General features: G+C 39.2%; 2 protein-coding genes across 8 annotated transcripts in view; both read left to right on the top strand.

Annotated features, from left to right (window-relative positions):
• The first annotated feature begins 662 nt into the window (after nucleotides 1-662).
• Nucleotides 663-11,335, top strand: LOC127419003 (dolichyl-diphosphooligosaccharide--protein glycosyltransferase 48 kDa subunit). The gene is made up of 11 exons (XM_051660016.1): nucleotides 663-919; nucleotides 1,079-1,189; nucleotides 1,286-1,372; nucleotides 1,454-1,557; nucleotides 6,716-6,810; nucleotides 6,904-6,997; nucleotides 7,089-7,237; nucleotides 7,457-7,604; nucleotides 10,270-10,390; nucleotides 10,476-10,582; nucleotides 10,734-11,335. Exons 1-11 carry the CDS (start codon nucleotides 700-702, stop codon nucleotides 10,881-10,883), a joined length of 1,386 nt encoding a protein of 461 aa, XP_051515976.1. The 5' UTR covers nucleotides 663-699; the 3' UTR covers nucleotides 10,884-11,335.
• Nucleotides 11,336-11,470: 135 nt separating this feature from the next.
• The window catches only part of LOC127418988 (pleckstrin homology domain-containing family M member 2-like), a 33,251-nt gene continuing 27,129 nt past the window's right edge, over nucleotides 11,471-17,592 (top strand). For 4 of the 7 annotated variants that reach the window (XR_007893582.1, XM_051659978.1, XM_051659980.1 and 1 more), the window contains exons 1-7: nucleotides 11,471-12,562; nucleotides 13,466-13,572; nucleotides 13,669-13,778; nucleotides 13,993-14,092; nucleotides 14,216-14,303; nucleotides 15,672-15,846; nucleotides 16,791-16,850. Coding sequence is in view for 6 of the 7 variants with exons in the window: in XM_051659978.1 (XP_051515938.1) it covers nucleotides 12,503-12,562; nucleotides 13,466-13,572; nucleotides 13,669-13,778; nucleotides 13,993-14,092; nucleotides 14,216-14,303; nucleotides 15,672-15,846; nucleotides 16,791-16,850 (700 nt within the window). In the remaining variant the exon portion in view is untranslated. Of the gene's footprint in view, nucleotides 12,563-13,465; nucleotides 13,573-13,668; nucleotides 13,779-13,992; nucleotides 14,093-14,215; nucleotides 14,304-15,671; nucleotides 15,847-16,790; nucleotides 16,851-17,592 lie in introns of those variants that run through there. The other 3 variants (XM_051659983.1, XM_051659979.1, XM_051659981.1) reach the window with 2 other exon arrangements.

Below are 17,592 nucleotides of genomic sequence, written 5' to 3'. Positions count from 1 at the left end.
TAGTCGAAATTCACAGTTCACAGTCCACCATGATTAATGTAATCCATGAGGAAAAGAATCCAATAACAGTGTGGTTACTGAGATTAGGTGAGTACAATCCGACTGGTCATGTGATTCTAACATGGCAGCACCCATGTGGAGACCCTCTCCATGTAGAATAAAACAGCTTTTAGAAGGTTACTAATATGACTGGAGTCTTCATTTCACACGAGTGGTCATGATTTTATACATATGTTTCAAAATGAAAAATAATTTCTTTAGGAAAAAATTACTGAGTGCACCTCTTTAAAATGCCAAATAGAAAAACAAATGAACACTATATGAAAGAGGCAAAGCATCTTAAAGTTCAACCATTTTCTTCAAGTGCATCTTTGTCTGTGACGACGATGACAATTCGTAGTGTTCATTTATTTTTATAAATGACATTTTGGGGGAATATCGTAATTTATTTGTTGGAAATGAGCTTGTACACAGACAGTGGTTTCCATTGTATTTATACATTGTAGTTTCATTATATACCCTGCTAAAGATAAATTACTATGTGTGAACGACTACAGTAATTTTAAACTGGAACATTTTAAATTGAAGTGTGTTTTATTACAATATTCATGATTCCATGAGGCAGCACGCTATTGGCTGCAGCTCTTGGTCAAAGTTCACATCCGCGTTAGCGCTGACGACGTTGTCCCACGTAGGAAAATGGCGATGAGGGACACCGCGACTGTTGCAACTCATACTTGCAAAAAACGAGGCGCTACAATGGTGCCCACGTTGTCTGGTGGATTTGGCAGAAGTACGCTTTTTGTTTTATCCGTGGCTTTATTGCTGCAGGCAGTTTTGGGAGACGGAAAGACTCTCGTTCTGCTGGACAATCCCAATATCAGAGACACTCATTCAATCTTCTTCCGCAGTTTAGCAGGTGAGCTCCTGAATAATGATGCATTTGTATCTGGCATTTGAGATGCACGAGTGTTGCTTTCTAGTCTAGGCTTTTAACTTGGAGAAATTACACTAACATGCCTTTAGCCTGCGCTAAAACTCGTGTTTTTTGACTCTACAATTACATTCTTGTTTTCAGATCGTGGGTTTGACCTTACATTCAAGACTGCTGATGATCCTAGTCTCTCTCTGATCAAGTATGGCCAGTTCCTCTATAACCATCTCATCATTTTCTCTCCATCTGCAGAAGGTGAGCAAATTTCAATAAACATACCTTTCATTAAAGGCTGACATTTTAGTGTTTACGCATGTGCTTTTAAATGCTTACATATTTCCAATGCTATAGATTTTGGGGGCAACATCAATGTAGAGACCATAACAGCTTTCATTGATGGTGGAGGAAATGTTCTTGTTGCTGTCAGCTCTGATATTGGTGAGTGTCCTGGTTTTACATAGATGCATGCATGTCGAACTGTTGGCATTTACATACTAATGTGTCCACTATGACTGGCAGGTGACACTCTGAGAGAGCTAGGCAGTGAATGTGGTATTGAATTTGATGAGGAGAAAACCGCTGTCATCGACCACCATAATTATGACGTTTCAGACCCTGGCGAGGTAAGCGAATCAAAAGAGGGTGAAAATACAATATAAAAAATTATAAATATTTGAAAAATCTAGTTTAAATATATACATAAACATGTGGCAAGTTCGCAGAAATATAATCTTTCCATGCTGGTGTCAGATTCTTTTTTTTTTTTAAACATTTACTGCATTTGTCAAAAAAAGAAAAAAAAAAGGCTTTTAAAATGCTGTGGTGTAACCAAGTAAAAGGTATTTTAAAACTTTCCTTGCACCTTAAATAGTTGAGTGTACACAACCTAATCATAAATTTAAAAAGTTTTCCAACTTATTTTTCATGGTGAAAAATAAATATATATATATATATATATATATATACATACATACACACACATTTGAAGTTAGAAGTTGACATACATCTTAGCCAAATACATTTAAACTCAGTTTTTCACAGTTCCTGACATTTAATCGTAGAAAACATTCCATGTCTTAGGTCAGTTAGGATCACTACTTTATTTTAAGGATGTGAAATATCATAATAATAGAGAGAATTATTTATTTCAGCTTTTATTCCTTTCATCATATTCCCAGTGGGTCAGAAGTTTACATACACTTTGTTAGTATTTGGTAGCATTGCCTTTAAATTGTTTAACTTGGGTCAAACATTTTGGGTAGCCTTCCACAAGCTTCTCGCAATAATTTGCTGGAATTTTGGCCCATTCCTCCAGACAGAACTGGTGTAACTGAGTCAGGTTTGTAGGCCTCCTTGCTCGCACATGCTTTTTCAGTTCTGCACACAAATTTTCTATCAGACTGAGGTCAAGGCTTTGTGATGGCCACTCCAATACCTTGACTTTGTTGTCCTTAACCCATTTTGCCACAAATTTGGAGGTATGCTTGGGGTCACTGTTCATTTGGAAGACCCATTTGCGACCGAGCTTTAACTTCCTGGATGATGTCTTGAGATGTTGCTTCAATATATCCACATAAATGTCCTTCCTCATGATGCCATCTATTTTGTGAAGTGCACCAGTCCCTCCTGCAGCAAAGCACCCCCACAACATGATGCTGCCACCCCCATGCTTCACGGTTGGGATGGTGTTCTTCGGCTTGCAAGCCTCACCCTTTTTCCACCAAACATAACAATGGTCATTATGGCCAAACAGTTAAATTTTTGTTTCATTAGACCAGAGGACATTTCTTCAAAAAGTAAGATCTTTGTCCCCATGTGCACTTGCAAACTGTAGTCTGGCTATTGTATGGTGGTTTTGGAGCAGTGGCTTCTTTCTTGCTGAGCAGCCTTTCGGGTTATGTCGATATATGACTCGTTTTACTGTGGATATAGATACTTGTCTACCTGTTTCCTCCAGCATCTTCCCATGGTCCTTTGTTGTTGTTCTGGGATTGATTTGCACTTTTCGCACCAAACTACGTTCATCTCTAGGAGACAGAATGCATCTCCTTCCTGAGCGGTATGATGGCTGTGTGGTCCCATGGTGTTTATACTTGCGTACTATTGTTTGTACAGATGAACGTGGTACCTTCAGGCATTTGGTAATTGCTCCCAAGGATGAACCAGACTTGTGGAGATCCACAATTTTTTTTGAAAAAATTTGATTTTCCTATGATGTCAAGCAAAGAGGCACTGAGTTTGAAGGTAGGCCTTAAAATACATCCACAGGTATACCTCAGATTCAGTACACCTCCTATCAGAAGCTAATTGTCTAAAGGCATGACATGATTTTATGGAATTTTCCAAGCTGTTTAAAGACACAGTTAACTTAGTGTATGTAAAATTCTGACCCACTGGAATTGTTATAGTCAATTAAAAGTAAAACAATCTGTCTGTAAACTATTGTTGGAAAAATTACTCGAGTCATGCACAAAGTAGATGTATTAAATAGGGATGTGCGCTACGACTAATTTGACTCGTTTAAACGGAAGTTTTGTAACCGACTAATCTAAAGAGAAACCAACCTTCAGAAAACAGTAAAAAAAAAAAAAAAAGTGTTTATGTGACCCATTTAAAATACTTAATCTATTCCAAATCTGATGCTAAATTCTAAGAACTGTTTAGTTGACTAGTCTCGCACATCCCTAGTATTAAACGACTTGCCAAAACTATAGTTTGCTAATATATGAAATCTGTGGAGTGGTTAAAAAATTTAAGTGTATGTAAACTTCTGACTTCAGCTGTATATATTTATACACTGATCAGCCACAACATTAAAACCACAGACAGGTGAAGTGAATAACATTGATTGTCTCATTACAATGGCACCTGTCAAGAGGTGGGATATATTAGGCAGCAAGTGAACAGTCAGTTCTTGAATTTCATGTGTTGGAAGCAGGAAAAATGGGCAAGCGTAAGGATCTGAACAACTTTGATGAGGGCTAGACAACTGGGCCAGAGCATCTCCAAAATGGTAGATCTTGTGGGGTGTTCCCAGGGTGCAGTGGTTAGTACCTTCCAAAAGTGGTCCAAGAAAGGACAACCGGTAAACCGGCGATAGGGTCATGGGCACCCAAGGCTCACTGATGCGCTTGGGGAGCGAAGGCTAGCCTGTCTGGTCTGATCCCACAGAAGAGCTACTGTAGCACGAATTGCTGAAAAACTTAATGCTGGCCATGATAGAAAGGTGTCAGAACACACAGTGCATCACAGCTTGCTGCGTATGGGGCTGCGTAGTCGCAGACCAGTCAGCGTGCCCATGCTCTGATCCCTGTCCACCGCCGAAAGCGCTTACAATGAGCACGTGAGCGTCAGAACTGGGCCATGGAGCAATGGAAGAAGGTGGCCTGGTCTGATGAATCGTGTTTTCTTTTAGATCATGTGGACAGCCGGGTGCGTGTGTGTCGTTTACCTGGGGAAGAGATGGCAGAAGGATGCACCGTGGGAAGATGGCAGGCCGGTGGAGGCAGTGTGATGCTCTGGGCAATGTTCTGCTGGGAAACCTTGGGTCCTGGCATTCATGTGGATGTTACTTTGACACGTACCACCTACCTAAAGTTTGTTGCAGACCACGTACACCCCTTCATGGCAACGGTATTCCCTGATGGCAGTGGCCTCATTCAGCAGGATGGTGTGCCCTGCCACACTGCAAAAATTGCTCAGGAATGGTTTGAGGAACATGACAAAAGTTCAAGGTGTTGACTTTGCCTCCAAATTCCCCAGATCTCAATCCGATTGAGCATCTATGGGATGTGCTGGACCAACAAGTCTGATCCACGGAGGCCCCACCTTCGCAACTTACAGGACATAAAGGATTTGCTGCTAATGTCTAGGTGCCAGATACCACAGGACACCTTCAGAGGTCTTGTGGAGTCCATACCTCGACGGGGCAGAGCAGTGTTGGTGGCATGAGGGGGACTTGCACGGTATTAGGCAGGTGGTTTTAATGTTGTGGCTGATCGGTGTGTGTGTGTGTGTGTGTGTGTGTGTGTGTGTGTGTGTGATATATATATATATATATACACACACACACACACACACACTGACGGCCAAAAGTTTGGAATAATGTACAGATTTAGCTGTTTCTGAAGGAAATTGGTACTTTAATTTACCAAAGTGGCATTCAGCTGATCACAAAATATAGTCAGGACATTACTGATTTGAAAAAAAAGTCATTCAATGATCAAATCTAGACAGGCCCCATTTCCAGCAGCCATCACTCCAACACCTTATCCTTGAGTAATAATGCTAAATTGCAAATTTGGTACTTGAAAATCACTTACCATTATATCAAACACAGCTGAAAGCTATTTGGTTCATTAAATGAAGCTTAACAACCTTCTTTGTGCAAAAAAGAAACAGCTTTCTCTAGAAACTCATCAGTCAGTCATTGTTTTGAGGGATGAAGGCTATACAATGCTTGAAATTGCCAAAAAAAACTGAAAATGTCATACAAAAGTGTACACTACAGTCTTCAAAGACAAAGGACAACTGGCTCTAACAAGGACAGAAAGAGATGTAGATGGCCAGATGTATAACTAAACAAGAGGATAAGTACATCAGAGTCTCTAATTTGAGAAATAGACACCTCACATGTCCTCAGCTGACAGCTTCATTGAATTCTACCCGCTCAACACCAGTTTCATGTACAACAGTAAAGAGAAGACTCAGGGGTGCAGGCCTTATGGGAGGAATTGCAAAGAAAAAGCCACTTTTGAAACAGAAAAACAAAAAGAAAAGGTTAGAGTGGGCAAAGAAACACAGACAATGGACAACAGATAATTGGAAAAGAGTGTTATGGATCTTAACCCCATTGAGCTTTTGTGGGATCAGCTAGACTGTAAGGTGCGTGAGAAGTGTCCGACAAGACAGCCACATCTATGGCAAGTGCTACAGGAAGCGTGGTGTGAAATGTCACCTGAGTACCTGGACAAACTGACAGCTAGAATGCCAAGGATCTGCAAAGCTGTCATTGCTGCACTTGGAGGATTTTTTGATGAGGACTCTTTTCCAATTTCTTTCCATAAGAGCAAAATCTGTACATTATTCAAAAATGTTGTGTATATATATATACACACACACACTTACATTACAAATATCATTAATTTGAGTCATGAATATGAAGAGGTTTTCTCACAGTTAAGCAAAATGACCTGAATAAAATGTGCCATTTCATAAAAATGTTAAAATATTGATTTTTAAATATAAGAATCAGAATGAATGATGTGAATTTCAAGAATTTCAGCTGACTTCACAAACAGTTTTGAGGGTCTAAAGGGGTCCTCTCTGTATTTTTTTATTTGATTGATTCTTACATGTTGGTAACACTGCATGATTTAGATTGGATGGACAATATTTTTTAAAATATTTATCATATTTTAAGAAATAAATAAATAATTATAAAATATTATTCTGCACTACTCATGCCAACATTTATTTTTCAAGAATTTCAGCTTTTAATTATTATCCTTATTTATACTGGCTCTGGATGGCCACACCACATGATATTTTTTACTTTAAGCCTAAACAAATTTTTTTTTTTTTCTCAAAATGACTTTCGATCATACTTTGAAAGTATAATTGAAAACATTTTTATAATAGAAAAGGTGTTTTCACAATGGTTTTGTGTGATTTGTATTTGTAGTGTATTTTTGAATAATTTAATAGATATGGACAACTAAATAAGTGTTACATCATTGACCCATATATTATCAGATGTCTTTGTTTCATACTTTTTTACAGCACACTCTGATTGTTGCTGATCCAGAGAATCTTCTTAAAGCCCCAACAATAGTTGGCAAGCCCACTGATAAACCAGTCCTGTTCAAAGGTGTTGGGTAAGTTGTGTCTTAATGTACTCTGGTCTGTGCTTATTTTACAAAATGGTACTGTTCAAGATACACAAGTTACAAGTCGCTTCTTTTCCTCAGCATGGTGGCTGACCCAGATAACTCTCTGGTGCTGGACATTCTGACAGGCTCTTCCACCTCTTACTCTTACTTTCCTGATCGTCCTATCACACAGGTAAATAAGTATATCCATGCTACCTGAGGGTTTATGTTTCCATGTTATGGTATTTGTAGCCTCTTTCCTCAATCCCTGTTTTTCCTCTCAGTATCCTCATGCAGTTGGAAAGAACACCCTCCTGATCGCCGGTCTCCAGGCAAGAAACAATGCACGTGTGGTTTTCAGTGGATCACTGCACTTCTTCAGTGATGCTTTCTTTAACTCCCCAGTGCAGAAGGCTGTCCCTGGATCAAAAAGGTCTGTAATGTTACATTACAGGATATACAGACATTAAAAACACATTAGGTTAACAATTTGAAACCAAATAGTTAATAAATATTAGAGGATTTGTGAAGTTATTGATGTGAGGAATTAAGACTCTCAACCAAACTAACCGTGCCATGCTGAAAGATTTTTAAACCCTTAAAGATTTTTGAATTTCCATTATTTGTGATGTTTATACTCATTTCTTGTCAGATATGAGCTGACTGGTAACCAGGAGCTGGCAGAGGCTCTGTCCCGCTGGGTGTTTAAGGAGGCGGGTGTTCTTAGGGTTGGCGCTGTTACCCATCATCCTGTTGGAGAGAGCACACCCCCTGCTGCCTACACCATCACTGACCTTGTGGTGAGTCATAGGCTATGTTCAACCAGTCAGTGTTTAGGATTGACAACCATATTTACTTACAGGTGTGAGTCTTGATATGTGCTGTTCATACAACAGCTTACAGTAGCAGTTCAAATGCTGTATGTATGAACGAACAACCGAAATCACAACCGTATTATAACAGCTGTAACTATAGGGAAGATGACTAAAAGATGGCGATGTCCATAACACCAGCATGTTATATCACAGTTGCCGCCGCGTTATTAAATAAATGAGTCCAATAGAGGCGCGAGTCCATCCATCAGATCATAATTAACCGACAGCAGCTTTGAATGATTTTAAACCTTGTACAGAGCGCAGCTTTAGTGTCGTGCAGCTCGTGCCCGTGAACAGCCGGTGGAAGACTGCGGCTGAATCTTCAGATGACACGCAGCTCATTTCTCCATCTCTGTGAGTTAACGAAACCCAACAGGAAACACACGAGACACACACGTGTACAATGCAGCGTGGATCTCACTGTACATGACGTAACTAACAACTAGTTGTTCAGTATGTTTCCCTTCACACAGCACAGGTTTGCAGACAATGCAGCTGTGAGACCTGAACATTTGCGGGTGTCAGTTCAGTAATAGAATGCGGTTGTCACTCTTGTAAATAACCGAACTGTGTGTGAACGTAACAGTATTAAGCACTCAAATACAGGTCTGACGATCATATTCTGCTGCTGTGTGAATGTGACCATAATGTTTCACACATTTTATTTTGATCAACCAGTTGCTTGGACATCATAATCTGTCAGTTAAAGAGCGTAATATGATTTTTGACTGAGAAGCAGGGAAATATTTTGCTAAGAAGATTTATTGCTATTCACTTATCCAAAGAGAAATAGGAATGCAGCAAAAACGGACCTTAAGAGACCTAGTACAATGTGCATTTCTTTAGTGTACAGTAGTGTTAAGGCCCAAACATACTCTACGTAAGTACGTGAACGCAGACACATCTTGCTATGCAAGCTCGATTTCGCTAATTGTTGCATTGCGAAATGTGTCCGAGCGCAATTCATAACGTTCCCCACCCCTGCGCTAGATGGATGTCTGTGACCTTTGCACCATGTCTCACTGTTTTTTCAGCATCTCATGCAGGAGCGCCACGTTTTTATAGATGTCACGTCAGGTTAAAAAGAACTTTTAAAAACACATCTCTAGACAACTTTGTTCTGTTTTATTTGTTGCGCTGCATCTAGCTTTTTTAGAGCAAGAACACATTTGTTTATAGCCCCTAACCAGAAAGCACCCATGCAATAAAGCTCACAGTGTACAGTAGGGGTGTAACGGTTGTCAGTAAAAAAACTAACCGTAACGGTTCGCCAACCATGGTTCGGTAAGCATTTGCTCCACGGTTCATCTCTAGTTTAATAACGCATCTGGAGAACAAGGTTTGGTGAAGAAATGAAAGTACCAAATAGACATGCGCAGTTGTAACCTCCGCTAATGCACCTCTATGGCTCTGTAGATGGACACACTCCACCTGTGTTTCATGTGGGTCAACTTTCTACAGAGAGAAGCTGTCCTATTAACTTAATATGTTAAATCAGTTGATGACATCAAAGTTTGCACGCGTTAGTTGGCAAAATGGCAAGCGGAGTAAGCAAGCCGCAAGAGAGAAGCCCCTGTGTCATTTAAGTCTCCTGTCTGGGAAATGTATGCAGTCAATTACAACAGCGATGGTCAAAAAACGTTTACAAAACAGGCACTGTTTGCAGACATTGCTGGATATATAGCGCGCAGTGCGCACAGAGCCGCAGGTGAGCTGGAAACTGCACACACATGCACACACTCCCTTCCGTCTTTAAACAGGCACTCGGTGCTAGTTCGGGCAGACACGAAACAAGAACTAAAGCACTTGGGGTGTTCATAACCAGCATATGTTGGGGTGTTCATAACCAGCATATGTTGGGGTGTTCATAGCCAGCATATGTAAGGGCATATGTTGCCCTTACTCCGTTGATAAAGATGTGGGATTTCCGCGTATGATTAAAATACTCGAGTCGCGTTACGACATCCATTCTCGTATTTTCATTTTAAATTTTTCTTCTATAGTGATGTACAGATTCTGAATGTTGAATATACTTTGAGTTGACTTTGAAATGCACTTTGTTGATGCATGTAGCATAATACAGGTATTAAGTTAAAATGTTGAGTTAGTAATTCTTTTTAGTTGAGGAACCTAATGAAAATTAACCATGGTTTTACTATAATAATATTGTAGTAACCATGACTGTAATAAGTTGTCACCATGGTTTTCTTAGCAGAAATCACAGTTTTGATGCAATTAACCATACTGTAGTTTCCATATGGTAACCTTGATTTTACCATAGTATTGTAACCATGACAGTAACCATGTTAATTTTGTGGTTACTAAGATTTTACTACAAATACATAAACTATGGTTACTGTAGTAAAACCATGGTGATTTGTATTGAGGGCAAATCTCTTGAAGTGCCTGTTACCAAATAGAATATTTTTACTTTGGTTTTGGCAGTAATATTTTTTTCCCCTGAACATAAATACCAAACCGTACCAAAACCGTGATATAAACTGAACAGTGTGAAATTTGAACCGGTACTCCCCTAGTGTACAGTCATGGTTATATTGACTGACTAGTACTATCTGGATTGTCCCTACAGGAATACAGCATTGTGATTGAAATGCTGTCTGGTGGCAAGTGGGTACCCTTTGATGGAGATGACATTCAGCTGGAATTTGTCAGAATTGATCCATTTGTCAGGACGTACCTCAAGAAAAATGGTATATTAGTACTTTAGTTCTGCCATAAGTTCTCAATTGTATGTATTTTCATGGCATCATTTACATGGGAATGCTTTTTGTTTAGGTGGAAAGTACAGTGTACAGTTCAAGCTTCCAGATGTGTATGGAGTGTTCCAGTTTAAAGTTGACTACAACAGACTTGGCTACACACACATGTACTCCTCAACCCAGGTGAGAATCACAATTCATTGTAAGACTTGCTACCTGTATCTACAGACTCCAGCTTCTGATTAAGAATTCCATTGTCTTCATACTTCTGCAAGAGTGATTTAATGAAACCTTTACATGGAATTCTTTTAACAGTTCTTTTGTTATTCAACAGGTTTCTGTCCGGCCCTTGGAGCATACCCAATATGAGCGTTTTATTCCCTCTGCCTTTCCATATTATGCCAGTGCCTTCTCTATGATGGCAGGACTCTTTGTCTTCAGTGTTGTCTTTCTACACATGAGAGAGAAAGAGAAGTCAGATTAAAATGGGTATTAGCAATGAGGAGTGAAAAGAAAAAACAGAGGCTCCAGACCTCTAGCACAAGTCCGAATGAATAGACATCTGAAATATGTTGGTGTGGGCTCATTATGGTGAGTTAGATGATGTGCCATTACATCTTATGGCAGTATTTGTAAATCATAGATTTTTTTTTTTCTCCTATATTTTTTGGGATAATGAACATCAATACAAATATTTTTTTGTTTTTTTGGACTGGTTTGCCATTTGGTTATTTAAATTAATTTAGAGGGGCACATCATCTTTTTATTTGTATAAAAGACAACTTGAATTGGTTTTTACTGATGCCATGCACTGACGTTTGGCTCTTGCTAAGAAGAGATTGTTTTGAATTCTACAATTTGGTAATGAAAGAGGAATGGATGTTCAAAATGTGGTTGAAAAACCTGATGTCAGTAAAGTTCACATTCCACCACTGAGCTTTTGTGCTTTCTTTAGTAAATTGCATCACACCATCAGTCATCAAGGAATAGCAAAAATTACTAAAGATAAAGGGTCTGAATTGATGGTTTTATGGGTTATCTCCCAAATCTCTACTGCTGATACAAAAGTTTAATAACCTTTATAAGTTTGTAAATAGAAGCCATGAGAAACACAGGCCATTTTTGTGAGGACTTTTATTGTGAAATTTGAAACATTCCAATAAAGGTCTTTCTTGTGAAATCATGTTTTAAATTATTATGCAACGAGAAATTGCCTAGACAAAAAAAATGTGATTAAACTAATAATAATAATAATTACATTTATGAAGGTTAAAAATATGTGTGGAGTCACAAAAGTTGCCTCATTAAAGGTGCAGTTAAAGGTATAGTTCACCCAAAAAAATATAATTAATTTACTCACCCTCATGCCATTTCCGCTGTATATGGCTGAGTTTGGAATGGCATACTATCAACACTACTTCTGCCATATGTTTCTATGTAGTATGCCATTCCAAACTCCGAATGTGACTTTCTTCTGCAACACAGAGTTTCAGAAGAATATATCCGCTTTGTAGGTCCATACAATTCAAGTGAATGGGCACCAAATTTTGGTACCCTTTTTTCACTATCAATCTCCACTTTCACATCTTTCGACGGGTGGATTTTCTGGACCTGTTTATTTTTGTTACTTTAGATTGTAACTAGTACTTTTATAAGCTTTAGCAATCACGTCTAATGTGTCAAGTATAAGTAATAGGGCGCTAAGCAAGTAACTTAAGAAACTAACGCCTAATTGAATACCGAGCTTTACATTCGTGCTTTGTCCACCGCAAAAATAAAATAAATCTAAGCCGAATAGCTCTAATTTTATAAGTCTATTTTTTATTTATTTATTTTTTATTTTTTTATTTTGCGAATAACAGTTAGCCGCTTAGCTAGCAAGTAATAACTCAAAACAAGTCACACAAACAAAGAAGAAGAAGAAAAAGAAGCCTTCAACGCCCTTTTCTTTTAAGCTGTCTAATCAACCAAATCTGTGACCGTATCGCTGGAATAAATCGTTTGTGTCAGTTGGCGATGTGTAATTGTAATAGTTGTCTGTGAACATGCCCGCGGGTCGGGAGCGCGCATCAGCTGACATCTGCAGAGAGAGCACAGCCAGACATGGATCAACTCAAAGTCAAAGACAGGATCCTTGAAAATATCTCTCTCTCCGTCAAGAAGGTATGACACCTCTATACCTGCTTCTATGATGTGTTTTGACTCACTCGAGTGTATAATTTGAAGGTTTGTTTGGGGCTGTTGCGGTTTACGCTTTCATAATTGTTGGGCCTCTCCCTCCTGTGTCTTGCCAAAGACAAACGTCTTCACATCTTGAGGAAAAACATTGAGTGTTTCCGCTTAAATCAGTGTTTCATGAAGACCAGGTAGATGGTAGACATTTGGGTACTTGTGGCGTAGTTATTACCTGTGTTTATTAGTGAAATGAGTCATTCTGGGCTTGAGTGAAGTACATAGGCTACTGTGTACAGCATGAGCATCACCGACAGTGTTCAGCCAGTGTTAACTTAGTGACATGATGCCCCCGTAAACAAGTGTTGTGATCAAATGAGATCCTGTTATTAGGCCAGTCAAGGGTTGCTACCTATTTTGTGGTGCAATCCGAAGTCATTCTGTTTCTGTATGGCTTTCTTGTTGTGCTTTTTGATCTGTCTGCGTTAATGTGTGTTTGCTCTTTATTGATCTACTAATTTTTGAATTCCAGTCTACATTGTACAGAATATCAGTGGCTTGCATACCCTGTCACATTTTGGTCGAGTCATCCAGATTTTGGCCTATCAGGTGCTTAGCATTAGGAAGTTCTCAGGAGTTTGTGATGACAACACCAGAAAGTTCTGCTTTCACAGGATCATGTCAGACAATCACAGAAGGGTGATTTCTTTTAAATGCATTTCACATCCTGATTAGGTTGTTCTCCCAGGATGAAAAAGACTGTTTGGAATGTCAAGGCTCCATCCGAACCATGAATTTAACAGACTGAACACCCTTTTTAAATTCATGTCAACGACTGCAGTCAAGTGTAAGTAATCATTCTTAATCTTATCATGTTTTACATTTAACCTGCAGTTGCAGAGTTACTTTGCTGCCTGTGAGGATGAGACACCAGCCATCAGGAATCATGACCGGGTTCTTCAGCGGTTGTGTGAACACCTTGATCATGCTCTGCTTTATGGGTAAGACAAACTGCTCAGAGACCTTTTTTTTAAAAATTCTAAACTTTTAAGGACAATTTTGAGAGCTTACTGATCTTCTCTCTGTGTGGCTTGAAGACTGCAGGACATCTCATCCGGTTACTGGGTCCTCGTGTTACATTTCACACGGCGAGAGGCTGTCCGACAGATTGATGAGCTCCAACACATTGCTACCAATCTTGGCAGAAGTAAGACCAAACTTTTACCACCTGCAATGACTCTATGATGCTCATATGATTGCTGTAAAGTAAATATCAAATATTTGCTCAAAGGAAGCATGATGCATAGTCAATTTTGTCCATTACAAATATGTACATTGGCGCAGTTGTGGATTTTATGGCACTAAATACATTTGTGGACTTTGTTGCGTACAGCTAAATATGACATGTTGTTGTTCAACAGGCCGTGCCTGGCTCTACTTGGCACTCAGTGAAAGTTCTTTAGAAAGCTACCTCAGACTTTTTCAAGAGAATCAAGGACTACTACAGAAATACTATTACAAGTAAGTGACTTTGATATAATGGATGTTATTGTTCTTCTGTGGTGGTGCTACGTATCTAGATCAGGCTTCCTTTACGCTGTCATCGAGTTATGCGATTTGTGAAAATTCTTTCCTCTTTCACAGGAATGCATTGGTTTGCAGTCATGACCATCTCACTCTGTTTCTTACGCTTGTCTCTGGGCTGGAATTTATCCGGTTTGACCTCGAGCTGGTATGACTGCTCATTGATTTGTCCTCTCTAGAATTGCAGTGGCTGCTCCACTATATTTCCCAGACTTGTAGTACCTTAAGGCTAATTTATATTTACTGGGCGAACAGGGTACGCTTAGTTCACCTACAAATGATGGTTAAATGCAGTGGTGTTTTTATTGTGCCAGTGTGTTCATTTGGTGAGATTTCTCGTGTTCACGCACATCTCCTAGGAAAACTCAGCTGGTCAAAGAGCGTTGATGATTGGTTAAAACTAATTGTGGGTGTGGTTTGGATGTGACTTTTTTATTATTATTTACAATTGCTTGTGCCTGCTGAAGAGTTGTTACCTAGGTAACTGACATTAAAATGGATAACTTCTGAAGAAGCTCCCTCCGATTGTGCAGAAGTAAACTTTTTTTTATATGATTTGCAGCACAAACTCCACAAAGACAGTGTTGTCATGACAAATGTGTGGAGAGAGATTGGAGTTTTATGAATTTCGATCAAATAACTTGTCACGGAGCCCCTTCCACTTTTGGTGACAAGTTTAATAAAGCAAAGAAGCGATGCAGCTAAAAGCACTGATCCACAGAGAGAAAAGCCTGCATTATTGGCATTACTTCCATGGCTGGAACAGTACGTTAAACACCATGATTCACCCTCAGTGAACTAATAAATTTTTTTCTCTCCCCTTTTCTCCCCAATTTGGAATGCACAATTCTCAATGCGCTCTTAAGTCCTCGTGGTGGCGTAGTGACTTGCCTCAATCCGGGTGGCGGAGGACGAATCTCAGTTGCCTCCATGTCTGAGACGTCAATCCGTGCATCTTATCATGTGGCTTGTTGAGCGCATTACCGTGGAGATGTAGTGTGTGTGGAGGCCCACACTATTCTCCGCGGCATCCATGCAAAACTCACCACGCACCCCACCGAGAACCACACATTATAGTGACCATAAGGAGGTTACCCCATGTGACTCTACCCTCCCTAGCAACCGGGCCAATTTGGTTGCTTAGGAGACCTGGCTGGAGTCACTCAGCACGCCCTGGATTCGAACTCACGACTCCAGGGGTGGTAGTCAGCGTCAATACTCGCTGAGCTACCCAGGCCCCCAACTAACAAATTTTTAAACAATGTTGTGTGTAGAATAAACTCTGGCTTCGTTCGCCAAGGGTGCTTTAGCTCATCCAGAAGAGAAAAGGTTAGCTTCTTCCATAGGATAAATCAGGCTTTATACAGAACATATATACAGGATTCTTGATTCAACACATTGTATACGACAGTTTCAAGTAAAACAATTTACATAAATTGGAATTCTTTGGAATAGTTGAATTTAACATTTTCTCTGTGTTAAACATTAAACGTCTTTCCGTTTTAATTCGTGACAGGATGTGCCATACCTGGATGTTGCTCCTTACATGCCAGAATACTACAAACCTCTAAATCTGTTGGATTTTGAGGAGAGGTTGCCAAGCTCTGATAGTCTGTCTCTGCACTCTTTCACATCTCTCACCTCCACTAACCTTGAGTGGGACGACAGTGCCATTGCCCCATCCAGTGAAGGTAAGCTGCTCAGATTTAATTCTCTGTGTATCTCTCTCGCCTTCTCTATCTCTATTTTAACTTTTTGACTTAAGGATGGATTACACATTCTGACCTTTAAAATGTGAACAGAATCTAAAAATTCTAGGTATCTCGCAACTACAGACTATGTACTGTAAATGGCTACGCCAAATGACTGAGTCAAATCAATCTGAACACAGCAAACTCACATGGAAACACAGACCCTCCAGTTCTGTGAGTTGCACAACAATCTGATGTAGAAAAAAACATGGACGTACAGGAGCTGGCTTCTGTTGAACTTGCTGCGACATCAGCTTAGTGGCCTGTTTTTCAATTGGAATGTCCCCGTATGACTTCATATTTGAGTCGTGGAGCATCAGTACCCTACTAGATTTTCTCTGCAGTCAGCTCTAAAATGTCAAACATGTTTAAACTCCAACTAGATGAAATCATGGTCTAAGGGTAAGAAATCTGAGTCTGTACCCATCATACATACTATTCAATATTCTGTTAATATTGATGAGTACCGACTCTTTTAAAAAAAAAAAAAAAAATTGTTACATTTGGTTAGTGTAATCCCGCCTTTTCTTTCTCACTATCTAATATGATATTTTGCTTCTCCATTGCTTTTACAAACTGGCATACGTAACATTAATATAATTTGTTCATCTGCACCAGAATGGCAATAATCACTGTTAAGGTTAAAGATGTGGGCAGTGAGTGTTAATAATCTTAGTGGACCTACATGGTCCCACACAAATGCTTTCATTTTATTCAATGGCACCTTTATGTCACAATGTCTTTTTCAGTTGTCAGCCTTTACTACTTAGTTCCTCATGTGCTCATGTTCAATATTTGTTATCTCTTCCTGTTTTTTCTTTTATCTTTCATTCTCTTCATCATTCTTTTCTTTGTAATGACGACTCTTATTTCTCCCTTTTTAGATTATGATTTTGGTGACATCTTCCCTGTGTTGCAGTCATTGCCAAGTGCAGACTGGGAAGGTGGGACATGGTTATTTCCCCCCTCCGCAATCTTAACATTTCCACTCCACCCCATCTATTCTTCCAAACCCACTAAACAGGATCACGCATGTCCAATTAACTGGGTGGATGTTTGTTTCATGCACAGAACTTGTTATGGGCTCTTGTGCTTGTGAGTATTTAGTTGTTGTTTATGCATAGGTTACTCTTTCAGCCTAAATATATTGATGGTCTTAATTAGTCTGAACAGAGCCCAGGCCTCTGCTGCTGCAGGGTTTGTATGGGACGATACTAAAACATACTATAGTGCCTGATGCAGTCTTTTGTCAGCTTGCATTTCCTGCATTGTACCTGCATCCATGTGGCAGCTGGTCTGCATGTTTGCTGCCTGGTTTTTACCAACTACTCACTAATATTGCTCTGAACATGGTGATTATATAATGCTGACTATAATGATGAACTAGCAGTGTTTTAAATATTCCCCTATTACAGCTGGTTTAAATATTATTTTTATTTATTTGTTTGTGCATGAGGGATATTTATTTTTTGTAGTGTGGCTGCCAAAATTATTGTTTGAGATTAATTAAATGTCTAAAATGTTTTAATGTTTTTCTTAAGAGGAACCAAATGCATTATAGAAGGAAACTATATTTTGAAAGGAAAAAATATAGGCTAAATTTAGAGACATATTAAAAATTTGAGATTAAATGGGAAAATCATGAGATAAATATTGATCTTTTTTTAATGTATTGAAAGGCCTACT

This window comes from Myxocyprinus asiaticus, chromosome 28, assembly GCF_019703515.2.
Source record: "Myxocyprinus asiaticus isolate MX2 ecotype Aquarium Trade chromosome 28, UBuf_Myxa_2, whole genome shotgun sequence".
NCBI classification, from domain to species: Eukaryota; Metazoa; Chordata; class Actinopteri; order Cypriniformes; family Catostomidae; genus Myxocyprinus; species Myxocyprinus asiaticus.
This window is presented reverse-complemented; position numbering and strand designations above follow the sequence as displayed.

Excerpts from the sequence above, each read along its gene's own strand:
- LOC127419003 (XM_051660016.1), top strand. The coding sequence starts at position 700 with ATGGCGATGAGGGACACCGCGACTGTTGCAACTCATACTTGCAAAAAA. Across the intron at positions 6,811-6,903 it reads GTCCTGTTCAAAGGTGTTGG|CATGGTGGCTGACCCAGATA; the intron begins GTAAGTTGTGTC and ends TCTTTTCCTCAG. Across the intron at positions 7,605-10,269 it reads ACACCATCACTGACCTTGTG|GAATACAGCATTGTGATTGA; the intron begins GTGAGTCATAGG and ends TTGTCCCTACAG.